This window comes from Meleagris gallopavo, chromosome 2, assembly GCF_905368555.1.
Source record: "Meleagris gallopavo chromosome 2, MGAL_WU_HG_1.1, whole genome shotgun sequence".
Classification (NCBI taxonomy): domain Eukaryota; kingdom Metazoa; phylum Chordata; class Aves; order Galliformes; family Phasianidae; genus Meleagris; species Meleagris gallopavo.
Genome location: NC_139405.1, coordinates 541,762 through 555,343, shown reverse-complemented (window position 1 = coordinate 555,343; position 13,582 = coordinate 541,762). Strand labels below are relative to the sequence as shown.

The window sequence follows — 13,582 nt, the reverse complement described above, 5'->3', positions numbered from 1 at the left end:
CACCTGGGCCCACTATTCAAGCCTGTCTAGGTCCCTCTGGATAGCATCCTGTCCCACTGGTGTGCCGACTGCATCCCTACGGCTTGGACTTAATCCTGCAGTCCATTCTCTGTCTATCAAAGAGTCCACCCAACAAATCCCTATCTTTCCAATTTGAAGAAAAGGATGTTGTGGGGTACCGTATCAAAGACCTTACTGAACTTGAGATAAGAGCCACTGATGTCATTGCCCTTGTCCATCAAGGCAATGACAGTAATCCAGAGTGAGTAATCCAGGCTGTTATTGTTGCAAGTCAAGTAGAAATTAACCTTTGTTCAAATCTTGCATGCTTACCCTCAATTATAGCAATATGTACTTTTGTCTAGGAGAACAATCACAACAACCTAGATCATCATTATTTGGATTATGGAGTTGCTGTATGAGTTTTAGTGGGAAGAGTCTTATCTGTGTAAGAACAGAATTTCATTGAGGACTACTGAAAGTATCACCTCATCCTCTTCTCCCAGTCTATTGTCACTCCTCCATTTTTATCAGTAATTCTGACTACATGACCATAGAGTTGACCTGATTTATCTAGTCAAAAAGAAGAACTTCAAAGATTATCTTAATTTGCACGAATTGTATGCCAAGTGAAAAGCTGGTTAAGTACACTTCAAATGATAAAGATTCTTTGTAAGGGAAAAATGACAAGATTATCACCTTCTACTGAAAAAGCACACTTCTAAACAAACATCCCCAGTGGAACATGGAGGCTGTAGAGAAAAAGGAATATGAAATAATAATAGCAAAATCTATGCTTAGCACATAGCTTCTTTTCATCAGCCATTTACATTTACACTATTAAACTTTAAGAGTAACTAGCATGTAGCTTCCCATAAATAGAATCTAAAACATAGAGTGCTATCACTGATTTAACACAAATGATACAAGAGCTACAGACCAGAATGCCTGAAGACACAGTTTATGCATTGCTATTTATTATGTTGCACTTCACCAAGAAGTTGGTAACGATCTCTAACCAAACAGGAATACCAAAGCACATCTTTATTTGCCTAATAGAGAGCACTTTCTCTTTTAGAGCAGACTAGCAATTAACTAACAAGTTACAAAACAACTAACAAACTGTTAATTGAGGTCTGGGAAGGGGTGCATCCTAGCTCTGTCCCTTCTGTCACTCAGGCACATTGCATGCACCTGAGTTCCCCTGGGTTGGCCCTGCTTTCCCAATCACTCAATCACAGGTTCAGGCTGTGACTTAGCATTTCTACTACGCCATCCTATATTACTGTAAGAAAACAGATTCTATTTTTCTAACGCCCATCTGAATAACTTGTACATGCTTACATAAAAGAAGAGGGTAGATAAAGAGAAGGAATTTACTCCAGACTAAATTTACTTAACTGCTTATCAAGTATTCTGTGTGCTGGAATACACCTATTAAAAATATGTAACAAAATAACGTATTTGCTATTATATACATAGCAGAGGAAAACATTTGAAAGAGTTCAGTGTAAATAGCTAGTAAAGAAAAGGCACATCTTGTTTTCCACAAAAGAATATCACTTTTGAGACAGCCACTATACTCAATTTCCTCAGTTCTGCCCCTCAAGAAAGACTGTTAAGTATCTTCAAAAGATAATGAGAAATTGGAATTCCTATTAAAATCACAGGATCATTATGAAACTGTTGTTTCTCTTGCACCCCACAGCTCTCCACAAGCAGCACGCTGCTACTGCATTCTGTCTAGCCACACCAAACCGTGACACAAGCCTTTGTTTCTCAAGCACAAACCGTTTTTTCTCTTGCCCAGTATACGCGCTTTCAGCAATCAAATTAAGCTTGATTAACCACCATTTGCATTTAACACGAGATTTTTTCTTCTCTGTTACACCTGAAGAAAAACTCGTGTGCTCGACGTCCCGTCAAGCGTTACAGGTGAGATAGCGAAAGGCATCACCTCTCACTCAACGGCCTCACCACAGCCACTAAGCGGAGCTCCGAAGCAGAAGCAGCTCAGGTTCAGCTCGCAGACGAGGGTGCGGCCCGGCCGTGGGGGCGTGCCCCTCGCCAAGCCCCGCCCCGGCGGTGAGCGGGAAGGAGGCGCGGGCGGCGCGCAGCATAGGAGGGAGTGGGGCGTTGGCTGCGGCGGGTTCGGCAGTGCGGTGTGCGCCATGAGGGAGACGGGCGGGTGAGGCGGCGATGGTGGTGGCGGGACTTTTGGGCCGTTCGTCCTCTTCCCCGCGCCTTTCTCTGAGGCTTGTTTCTCGCTGCAGTGCTTGATGTCTCGTGTGAGAGGCTGATGGGTGGGAAAACTGCCTGGTTCGGGGAGACCTTCTAAAAGCGTGGAAGAACCCCCCTGTGAAGGGCGGTAGAATGGGTTAAGGGCTCTGTAGGGTTGAAAAAAAAAAAAAAAAAAAAAGTGAGTTGATGGTGTTAGTCCCGGGTCCGTGTGGCTCTGTGAATGGATTGCTTTAAGTTACGTTTCCTGTTTAAAACTGGAGCCTACCAGAAGGGTTAATCAGAGCAAGAGTGTCTGGTGTACCTGAGTGATGTCGTTCTTAATGTTGTTCTCCGAGGGAAGAACTAGGGCAGGCTGTGCCCTCCTGTTCACTGATTAGCTGCTGGATGTGTTTTTACTTAGGTGTAATGCACAGCAAACAATAGAAGGAACACAGGCTTTTCTTCTGTCTCCTGTGAGAATGGTGTCATAAGGAGAACAGTATTCATCATGGTTGTCCTCACTTGTAAGCTGGAAGTTGGAAAAGTCTCTGAACTTTTTAAAAAATATAGTAGCAGACACTTCATTTGAGAAACAAGGCCATGTGGAAGAGTGTGGGAAGGAGTTTAAAAAAAAAAAAAAGCCACCAGAAAGTGTCTACAACTAAAAACTGCAGCTACAATTAGGTTTAGCTACACTGAGATAAATCTTCCCCTCAGTGGAGGAGTGAAGACAACGATTGAAAATGTGAAAGCAAGCAGTCAGTTTCTATGGCTCCTTTAGGTCAGCCATTGGAATTGTCTCGTTGGTCTTCCCATTTCAGCTAAAATGTATTGGGTACCTTAATGTTTTCACAACTTGTTGACTATCCCAGCTGATATTTTTTTATATATAATATAGATGTGTGTGTGTGTGTGTGTGTGTGTGTACAGCTAAGATGTCTGAACTATAGAAGTTGACCATTGTTAAGAGCACAAGGCTCTCCTAACAGCATTAGCTGCAGATTGGTTGATAGTTTTCATTCATGTTCTTCCCTGAACAAAAATAAGGTAACGCTGAATCTTCAGCATCAACTCTATTGAGTAGACCACCTCATTTTCTGTCCTCTTTTACACTAAAGTGTAATACCCTTTCAAAGTCAGTAGAAATGTGGCAAATCTGTTTTTTTTTCTTTTTCTACTTTGCAGTTTGCTATTGTGGTATCATACTTCAATCTAACTAGAAGGAGCTTGTTGTAAATTGTTTTGATTAATGTTAGCAGGAACCTGGTGGGAGTAGTTTAAGTTAAACAGTGTGAAACAGAAGTGTATCTAGAATTTCTGCTGTAGACAGGGTTGCCCTTAGTGGATATCAAATCTTATTTCCTAGTGATTGGTTCTGTCTATGACAATCCAAATAAAATGCATTAAGGTCGTAGCAACTTAGAGTGTATCTCATATTCATAATTGTGGTTTCTTTAATAGTTTTGACTCTCAGTATTGATAACTTTACACTTGCAATAAGAGCATCTTAAACTCATCTAAATGATTTTTTATCAATATTAATGACCAGCAGAAATTGATTTGGAAACATGTAAGGTAGAAGATATTAGCCAGTGAGATTTTGGTTTGTTTCTTTCTGTATGTTTTGCTTCTATGGCATCTTCAGTATTTTTTTTTTCTCCCATAGTACTTCTATGCTGCAGAACCAGCCACACAGGCACTATGGAGTTACCTCCCCAATTAGCTTGGCTCCTCCAAAGGATATAGATTATATTCATACTCAGAAGCTAGTTGAAGTAATGGAGTCATTTGGAGTATTTGAAGATGAGGAGGAGTTGAATCACAGGTATAAAACCACAAATATTAGTTAATTTTTTTTTTTTTGAGAACAGATTTAATGTGAGTTTTATTTGCAGGCTGGTTGTTCTTTGTAAATTGAATAACTTGGTCAAAGAATGGATTTTTGAACTTGGTGAGAGCAAGGTAGGAATTCTTATTATGCTCTTATTGAAAGAACTGAAGCTTCATTGTTTCTATTAATGTCACACCACTGATTTATGCTAAAGTTCTACTTATATCTTTACTCTTAAGAGTCAAGTAAAGCTCCGGTAACTGGCACTGAAATATGGTAGAAAAGATTATTCATATCAAGATCTTGAAGTCTTTGAGATAGTGAATAAACTTGGGAAGCAGCTGTATCAATTGGTTGTAGCAGTTAACGAAGATGAATATTTTTGGGGGGGTCAAATGGAAGTTAAATAGGCACCAATTTTTGCCCCAAACAGCTTGAAGAACTCAATCTAATATGAAATTATGCTAGACTTGCATATTGTATAAGATAATGTTAAAGTTCTTCTTCTGGAAGGCTAATAGTAGGTCTTAATTTGTATAAAAATAATTAAAGGACTGTGCATTGCTCATGCTTTTTTGAGTTGCAAGTGCTTACTTTAGGAAAAAAGTATTAATCCGTTTGAGATTTGACTAACAATGCAATACGGGGGTGGAAAGCCACGTTTAAGGATATAATCAAAGTAACTCATTCTAATTAAACTTGCACATAGTTCAGTAAGTATTATATTCTAAAGAAAACTTTCTCCTACCTGCAGAACCTTCCCCCTTCAGTGGTAGAAAATGTTGGTGGCAGAATATTTACATTTGGTTCTTACAGGCTTGGAGTACACACCAAAGGTAAAGTTCTAATTATCTGATCATAGTTCTGATGACTGATAGTGGCTACCAACAATAACAGGAGAAATTGAATCTCTTTGTAGGTGCTGACATAGATGCTCTTTGTGTTGCTCCTAGACATGTGGAAAGATCAGATTTCTTTCAGTCATTCTTTGAAAAACTAAAGCATCAGGAAGAGATAAAAAATCTAAGAGTAAGTAAGCTCTTCCTTGTAGATGGTGTTACTTCTACAAATAGGAACAGTTGTGTTCGATATTCATGTTAGTAGCGAATGTATTACAAGTTCTTGACCATTTTAAACATGTTTTTTGTGGTATGAAAATGTTGAAGACAAGCTTTTGGTTCCTTTCCCCAGTGGCTATACATAATAGGAATCTTTGTGGTACACTTGTCCATATACCCAGCTCTAGCAAACACTGAATTTGCCACTAAGAGTTTTGCTTTAATTTCAGATGTTGTAAGGGGCTTGGAAATGAGGTTATTACTTGCAAGTAGAAAGCAGAAGGGTCAGCTTAAATTTAATGTGATGTAGAAAGGCTTCTGTCAGTACTTCTTCATAGAACTGGATTTGCTTCAGTATTTTCAAATCATTTGTCTCCTTTTCTGGGTACTTAGCTTGAGATTTAGCAGTAGTGATGCATGTGGACAGCTCTATATAAAGCTAATAGGAGCAGATGTAAGTGTATGTAAATATACAACATTACTGCTTTGTAAAATCACTTCTAGAATGTTGCATGTCTTGCATATAGAGCTGAACTCCTGACCTGCCAACTTCTGAGCAGGGGTAATACCGTCTTCCGTGGGGGAGGGAAGTGAAAATATTATAAATGTTACTCTAATCAAGGCCTTAAGGTATGTATTACTCAAGTATCTAGTGAAGGTGTTGTGCCATGGTGTGCATCTTCTATAGGAGGTGGAACGTGTTCAGACTTCTGTCTGTATGGCTAATCAACACAAAATATGATCTTTAATCACAATATCATAATATTATTTCACAGCTAAGGTGTGAAAACTTATTTTTAAGAAACAGCTGTTTGCTTTGGCAGATCTAGTGGATAATATTATAGATGCTTCTAGAACAGCCGTTTAGCATTGTCACCAGAGTTAAATCTTTGACATCATTTTGACATCAGCTAGTGCTTCACTTGTTGAGTTAGTGATTCCTGGCACTAAATCTCCAAGATGTCCATGTTTTTGAGTGCTGTAATAAGATTTGAAGGTTATCTCGGGTCATTAGTTTGAGAAGAGAAATGAATATGTGGACTCCTTTGAAAAGGTGGGGATTTTTTTCCCTTGTGAGTTCTACTCTGGTGCTAGCCTTTGGTCTCCACTGTAGGCCAGCAGTCATATGTCCTTTTGCTGAACAGAGGCTAGTTTGCTTTGCCCTTGTCACTTTCTCTACAGGCTGCTGGATGTTTTCTTACCTATTTTTTGTATGTTAGAATTTAAACAAATATTTCATGCATCCTTTTACTTTCATATCTCTTGTTTTGTTTGCAGGATGCCTGAATTGCTTATCCCTAGATGTAGCAGTCTTACCTGAATGCTGCTTGCAGAATCTGACTCTAGCTAAACATAGAAGGAAAAAGAGGCTTTGTTCCTGTGGGGGGCAGGCACTTAGCACCTGAAATGGCTGTCCTTCAGTGGTTTCTCCTAGAAACATGAGCTAATAAGCCTAGCTCTTGTGCTTACATTAAGATTGGAGGCTATGCTTGTTCATTCTTGTCTTCTCTGTTTTTAAAAACAAATTCAAGTTGTGAGCTTTGTAGTCTTTATTATAAGTAAACTTTTTTTTTTAAAAAAAGTCAGTTGAGTCAATTTGGTCAAAGTCAGTTTGAGTCAGTTCAGGTCAATCTTCTTATTTAGCAAAAGTGCTAGCATATGTGGCCTCCTGCTTTAAGTTTATGGAGACAATCTATACGATAGTTTTTCTGCTGTCTAAACCTTGGGGATGGAGAAGTGCTTCCCTAGCTTATTTTTCCTCTGGCAGTCGCATTCAAAAAACTTCATATGTATAAGTAATGAGCTTAAATAACTTTAACTCTAGTATCAGTACAATACTGCCTGCAGCTTATCCAATTTTGTTGATTCAGAGGCAACTCAGTACTTATATGAACAGTATAATTTTTTTATTTCATTGTAGTTTAAGGAAAATGACAAAGTAGCAAAAGGTGTTTTAATTATCCTCTCCTTCCTAGGCAGTAGAAGATGCATATGTACCTGTTGTCAAGTTTGAGTTTGATGGCATCGAGGTAAGAATTTTTTTCTTTTTTGTCCTTTGCGTTCTTTGCATTAGGATAACTTAGCATCATCACAGGTCTGTGAAAATTTTACTAGGGTTTTGGTACCATAGGGTTTTTAGAAAGCTATAGGTGAACAGCTTTACCACAATCCAGGAGAAGACATTACAGTGGAACTGAGGTTTGGAGAAAAGTCAGTCCTTAGGAAGCTTGACATGCATGAGAAAATCAAGGATGTTTTCTTCTAGATTTGTGCTGTAGGCCAAGTTAGCCTACTTGAATTATTTCCATTTCACAAGGACTGTGCAGACTGGAAATAAAGGCTAAGGCTTTGCTTATTCTTCTTGGCTGTGACAAGCTAGCTTTCTTCAAAAGGCTGCATGTTGTGTATTTCACTGTATGAGTTGTAAGCGGAGTAATAAACATTTTATTGCAAATGGGGGGGAAAAAGTAATTGTGAAATAAATGTGATAGGACAAAATGAAGTATTTGCTTGATTTCTGCCTGCATTTGTCAGTAGTAGAGTTGTAGGAACTCTTGTATCTTGAATAAATATTTTCCATTAAATAAAGGCAAGTGTGTGTTGAAGTACCCAAGCATGTTACTACTTGATATCACTGTGATAGAAACCAATTATTTAATGATCTTCTCATGGCTTTTGTCATGTAAAGACACTTTCTTAACTCAGGTTGTACTAAACATAAGTTGGGCTCAGAAGAGGTTACCACACAGTGTTCTCTGCTGTAGTTGAGGTCATGGAGTTAAGATGCAACTTTGCTTTTTAAAGGGAAATCTAAGTTCGGAGTCTTAAAACACCCAAAAAAAAAAAAAAAAAACCCAAAAAAACCCCAAAAAATCTACCCCAAACTCTTTTATCTAGGCTAGAAAGAAGTGATGCATTGTAGAATTTGTAAATAAAATATGGAACTTCAAGGAGTTTTTTTGTTTGATACTTCTTTAAGATTGATCTTCTGTTTGCAAGACTGCCTGTGCAAACTGTTTCGGATAATCTTGATCTCAGAGATGACTCGCGTCTTAGAAGCCTGGATATAAGATGTATACGGAGCTTAAATGGTAAGCATGGTCATGCATCTTCAAAAAGAAAATGTTACTAAAACTGGTATAGAATGCATGTTACTTGATCCAAGTGTCTGTGTGAGATGCAGAAACTGATCTCGGTATTCTTAAAATCTGAGGAGGTGACAGTGGGCTTTAAATTTAAATGCTTTCATTAGTAGTGAGTAGATACAGTATTATCTTTTGTTCTGTATCCTGCTCCTGTATCTTCTGATTGTAATGTGCATTCTTACAGCATACCACAGGACTTTCTCCAAGTAAAGCACTTGATAGAGAAAGAAGCATTGTGATTAATTAAAAACAAAAATATTGAGGATACCTGAATCCTCATCAATACCAACAGATATAACTGTTGAAAGAAAGCTGGCTTTCAGAATAAATGTAAAAAGGCCATATTAAAATTTACTGGCTGGTGTCTTTAAAAAAAAAAAAAAAAAAACACACACACAAAAAACTGTTCAGTTGTATCAGTTACCCAAAGTGATCCTGAATGTTAGATGTAATCCAGGTAATGCAAAACAAGTGATCCCAAAGTTGTTTTTGATGTGAGTATTAAGTTGTTAGCAATTGATCCAAAATAACATAGAACCATATGATACATATAAATTGTATCAAACATGAAATGGACTTGTAGCTGTTACTGCAAACTTTGATACTTAAGTTTTTTTTTTAACAGGATGCAGAGTTACTGATGAAATACTGCATCTAGTACCAAATAAAGAGAACTTCCAGCTCACACTCCGTGCAATTAAACTGTGGGCAAAACGTGAGCAATGTGATTTTATGATCTTTGAAATTTTTGGGGGAGCCTCGTGCTGAAAAGGAAGTTAAAAATCATTAGAAGTACTTCAGACAATTCTTTAAATGTTAGTTTTTTTTTTTTTTCTGGGCAATAGACATAACAAGATAAGACTCTTATTGGGAACCTGACTACAAATGATAAAAAAAAAAAGAAAGCCAAGTTTATCCAGAAACCTTGATAAATAATGAATTGGGAAGTAGCTTATGGGAGTGTAGTTATAGCAAGTGCTAGAACAATGGCAGAACCTTTTTTTTTTTTTTTTGTATTCTTCCTGGAATAGAAATCAGGGCAAAGCAGTATCTGTAACAGTACAAGCAGAAAAGCAATAATATTTTGGGAAATGGTGAAGTAACAATTACTTATCAGTGTAAGAACCAACACTTCTTAGCTGCTTTTTTTTGCGTGGTGTGTGCTACATGGTCTTGTGAAGTCTGCTATAAATTTGAAGGAATGTAAGAATAGGCTAACTACAAAGTATCCTTTCTAGGACGTGGTATTTATTCCAACATGCTGGGATTTCTTGGTGGGGTTTCTTGGGCAATGCTAGTAGCAAGAACATGTCAACTCCATCCAAATGCATTGGCTTCTACTCTTGTGAACAAGTTCTTCTTGATTTTTTCAAAATGGTAAGAGCTATTGCTTATGCCAGTTATAGTCTGTATAAAATAGTAACCTTTTTAAAGTTAGTTCCTTAAAAATTGTATTAACAACATTCAGTCCTAACCTGAATTACATGTCTGAGTTTTAAAATGAACAGTTGTTTATCAGTTAATGGCTTATCTTTTATAGGGAATGGCCAAATCCTGTACTGCTGAAACAACCTGAAGAGAATAATCTTAATTTACCAGTATGGGATCCTAGGGTATGCAGAAATTAAATACAAAAGCCTTAAAACTTTCTTGTGGGTTAAACTGATGCTAAACAGAACTGTTTTAACATCTTAGGTCAACCCATCAGACAGGTACCATGTAATGCCTATCATCACCCCAGCCTATCCACAGCAGAACTCTACATACAATGTATCTACATCAACACGAGCTGTAGTGGTAGAGGAACTCAAACACGGTAAAAATAAAGTTCTTTCTGTGCTTATTAACTGATTAAAAAGTATAATGTTTACTGTGTGAAAATGCTATTTGAGTTGGCTATGTTCCATGAGATGTCCTGCTTTTTCAGGTAGAATGGACCACAGAGAAATGATCTTGTATTGCTGACCAACCTAGTTCTACAACAAAATATTGTAGTACACTTGCTCTGTGTCAAGGGAATTCTTGCTTTTCATCTATTAATGTTCAAAACTTTTTAACTTGCAGAGTTTATATATCATGTTTTTATCATATTTTTGCAATGTCAATTGTAGGTCTCGCAGTTACAAATGAGATTCTCCAAGGAAAGTCGGATTGGCCAAAGCTCTTTGAACAACCAAATTTCTTTCAGAAATACAAGTATGTATGAAATCTGTTTTCTGAACTTGGAATGATTTGTGTACTGGTAAAAGACTGAAACATTATCTAAATAGATGGCATTAATGTTTACTTTTTAGGTACTGGAAGTGGCCTTAGATTTTTAATAAGGATAAATGCAGGGGAGATGCAGAAACTGTCATGTTTCTAATTAAAAGATCAATTGCAGTGTTTTGAATGTAGCAGAATGTGACTCTAAAGAATGTAATAACTTTTTCATCAGTTAATACTGTGCTGCATACAGGATACAACCTTGCATACTTACATTACTGTCTTATCTAGATGTCACGTTATCTATATTTAAGGCAGTTTTGACTTTGTTTAAAGAAATAAAGTCCTCAGCCAATATATTTCTGTTTTGATTGTAGACATTATATTGTACTGACTGCTAGCACCTATACTGAAGAGCATCACTTAGAATGGTAAGGCTTGAAAATTTGGGTTTGGTACATAATTGAAATACAAGTAATTATTGCACTTTACTGTTAACTCTATTAACAAATTAAATATTAGACTGTGTAATGTGGCATCATCTGCTAAATGAAAAACTATCTATCTTGTAAAAGAAAACTAGTGTAAATCTTACTGTTTTGAGGAGTTATCATAAAGATCTGAGTCACAATGAGGGAGGACAGCACTGGTGTGCAATATGCCTGAAGGTCAGGTGTTCTGCGTCACCTGGAACAGCAGATGTCTCCTTACAAACCTCTCAACACATCTTCAGTTAGGAGGTTCTTTGCAAAGGCTCTATCAAACATGAATTACTTAATGTAACCAGCACTGTAACAACCACTGGAAAGCTAGGTATTTTACAGACTTCAAGAGCAGTGGTCAGTGCACCCCCAATATATGTATTATTTTCAAGTTACACTTTACTGAAATTCTAATTTTTCTTTCTATGTATTAATGGATTGTCTTGTGCATAATCCCAGCTTTCAATACAACTGCTCTGTAACCTTAAAAGAATTAATTTATAACTTGTTTATTAGATGTAATATTTGATTTACAGTGAAATTTTTCTTGAATGCTAATTTGCTGCAGCTTGGTAGTCATCTGACTTCTGAGCCTACTTTTTTTTTTTTCCTCCAATGAAGTGAAACAATACTGTTTCATCTGAGTGAGGCATCTGCCTGACAGTGCAGAGCATCTGTTGTGAAACATTTACTGAGTTTTAAGCTATGAATGCATTTACACCTATTACATTTAGTGCTAAAAATCAGCACTTCAGTATGACTGGTAGTGTATAGGTAGGCTGCAGAAGTGCTGGTCTGCTTTGCAAAACTATGTGAGAACAACCTCAGTTATAGTTGGAGGAAGCCACTGCTTATGATGTGATGTTTGGCCCTGCCTTAAGGGAGATACAGCAAAAATTCTGGCCATTGTGTGCTGAAAAACTTTATGTATGTTGAAGCAAGGAGTAGGAGGTGAGGAATTAAGGTACTATGACTTTTATTCTTAGCTTTGCAATGTATTGTTAAGTATATTTATTGCCTGTTAGTTATTTTGAAATGTTCTCTGAACTTTGGAATCTGTCCACTTCAGCTGTATCAGCTACAGCTTTGTCAGTCATAATTAAGTGTGCAACAAGGATTTATGGGCAGGGGCTTAAAGCTAAAGAACTCTGATCTTTTTTTTTTTTTTTGATACAACAAAGTTTGTGTCCAAACATTTTGCTTGCAAGATGAAGAAAATTCTGACTTCAGTAAGAGCTGAAGTTTTTTGGTGGTAGAAGTTGAGCCAAATGAGGCTTGATTGTGTATTTGTAGAAACATAAAAGCAAAAGATGAACTTGTTTCAGTTTGTCTGCTCTAAGTTCATAGCTCTTGGTTGGATTTGGGAGTAGACAACACATCTCTTGTTCACTACTGTAGGTTATTTCCTATAGATTTTTTTAATTGCTTTCAAAGTTAGTGGTGTTCTTAGGTAAAAGGGTAAAGTGGCATTACTCCGTGGGCATGGTTTGTGTCTTGAAGTTCAAGTGACTTGCAACTTTATTATAGGATGGTAAACTTCTGTGTTTAACCTGTAAGAATTCCATCTTCACCCAAATGTAATTATACTTGACTTTCTGAACTGCTCATCCTGATTATCTTTAGGGTTTTGCCTACTTTAAAATGCAGGCAGAGATGCTGGGATGTGCTGATTGTACTCCCACAGTTCTGATGAAATGTAGTCTGTGATGAAAATAAAAACAAAATAGATAAACTTTGGTCTTTGGAAACTCTAAAGCTCTGCTATCACTGGATCAATCTCAAACTGCAGTGTGTGATGTAAAATCTCCTATCTTTTCAGCTGAAAGGAGCTTACTCCTTTTTAGTTGATTAGCATTACATTATAAAAAGACAGTTACCCCCTTGGGCATGGTAAAACTGAGCAAATGTTTCTTGTTCTTAGGGTTGGCCTTGTTGAATCTAAAATTCGCGTGCTTGTTGGAAACTTGGAAAGGAATGAATTTATAAATATTGCACATGTAAATCCGCAGTCTTTCCCTGGCAACCAAGAACACTGTAAACAGTGAGTTTCATTACTCTTCTTAAATACAGTTTAGCCATTGTATTAACTTGTTTACATTCATTTATCTCAACTTGTCTAGCATGTTCTGCTATGTACCTACTGTTCTGTAGGTGCAAGATTCTGAACACTTTGGATTTTTTCAAGAAGGGCAAACTTCCAACAAAAGTACTTGGAGCTTAAGTAAGGGTTGACTTCAGTATTTAATTCCTGTGTACGACTAAACTGTTGTCTCAATCCTTTGTTGAGGCTATTCATCAGCATAGTTGGCATCTCAGCATAAATGATAGATTTCTGAATCTGTCTCTTTAGGAGTCGCTATGTGTCAATGTGGTTTCTGGGAATCATATTTAGGAAATTGGAAAATACAGAAAGTACTAAGATTGATTTAACGTATGATATACAGTCATTCACAGATGCAGGTAAGCCTGTATTTTATTTTGCTCTAGTCTTGTTTCTTTTTTGGTTCTACTGGAAGTTGCATCCTGGTGTGAAATGTACTTTCCCCTGTTAATTATTACCTAGGGACCAACATAAAGGGTATCTTTAAAATCTTCCAGTTCTGACACTTTAATGAAGTCCATCTTAAAATGGGTGTGTAT

At 37.1% G+C, this 13,582-nt stretch overlaps 1 protein-coding gene across 5 annotated transcripts in view; it reads left to right on the top strand.

The window, feature by feature from the left end:
• The first annotated feature begins 2,065 nt into the window (after positions 1–2,065).
• PAPOLG (poly(A) polymerase gamma) overlaps positions 2,066–13,582 on the top strand; it is a 37,811-nt gene continuing 26,294 nt past the window's right edge. For 4 of the 5 annotated variants that reach the window (XR_014881725.1, XM_085218473.1, XM_010706361.3 and 1 more), the window contains exons 1-15: positions 2,066–2,188; positions 3,887–4,045; positions 4,116–4,182; positions 4,806–4,887; positions 4,971–5,080; positions 7,086–7,139; positions 8,090–8,201; positions 8,881–8,970; positions 9,494–9,632; positions 9,796–9,868; positions 9,951–10,071; positions 10,367–10,451; positions 10,838–10,891; positions 12,864–12,983; positions 13,293–13,402. Coding sequence is in view for 4 of the 5 variants with exons in the window: in XM_085218473.1 (XP_085074599.1) it covers positions 2,172–2,188; positions 3,887–4,045; positions 4,116–4,182; positions 4,806–4,887; positions 4,971–5,080; positions 7,086–7,139; positions 8,090–8,201; positions 8,881–8,970; positions 9,494–9,632; positions 9,796–9,868; positions 9,951–10,071; positions 10,367–10,451; positions 10,838–10,891; positions 12,864–12,983; positions 13,293–13,402 (1,393 nt within the window). In the remaining variant the exon portion in view is untranslated. The remainder of the gene's footprint in view (positions 2,189–3,886; positions 4,046–4,115; positions 4,183–4,805; positions 4,888–4,970; positions 5,081–7,085; positions 7,140–8,089; positions 8,202–8,880; positions 8,971–9,493; positions 9,633–9,795; positions 9,869–9,950; positions 10,072–10,366; positions 10,452–10,837; positions 10,892–12,863; positions 12,984–13,292; positions 13,403–13,582) is intronic. The other variant, XM_010706360.3, reaches the window with a different exon arrangement.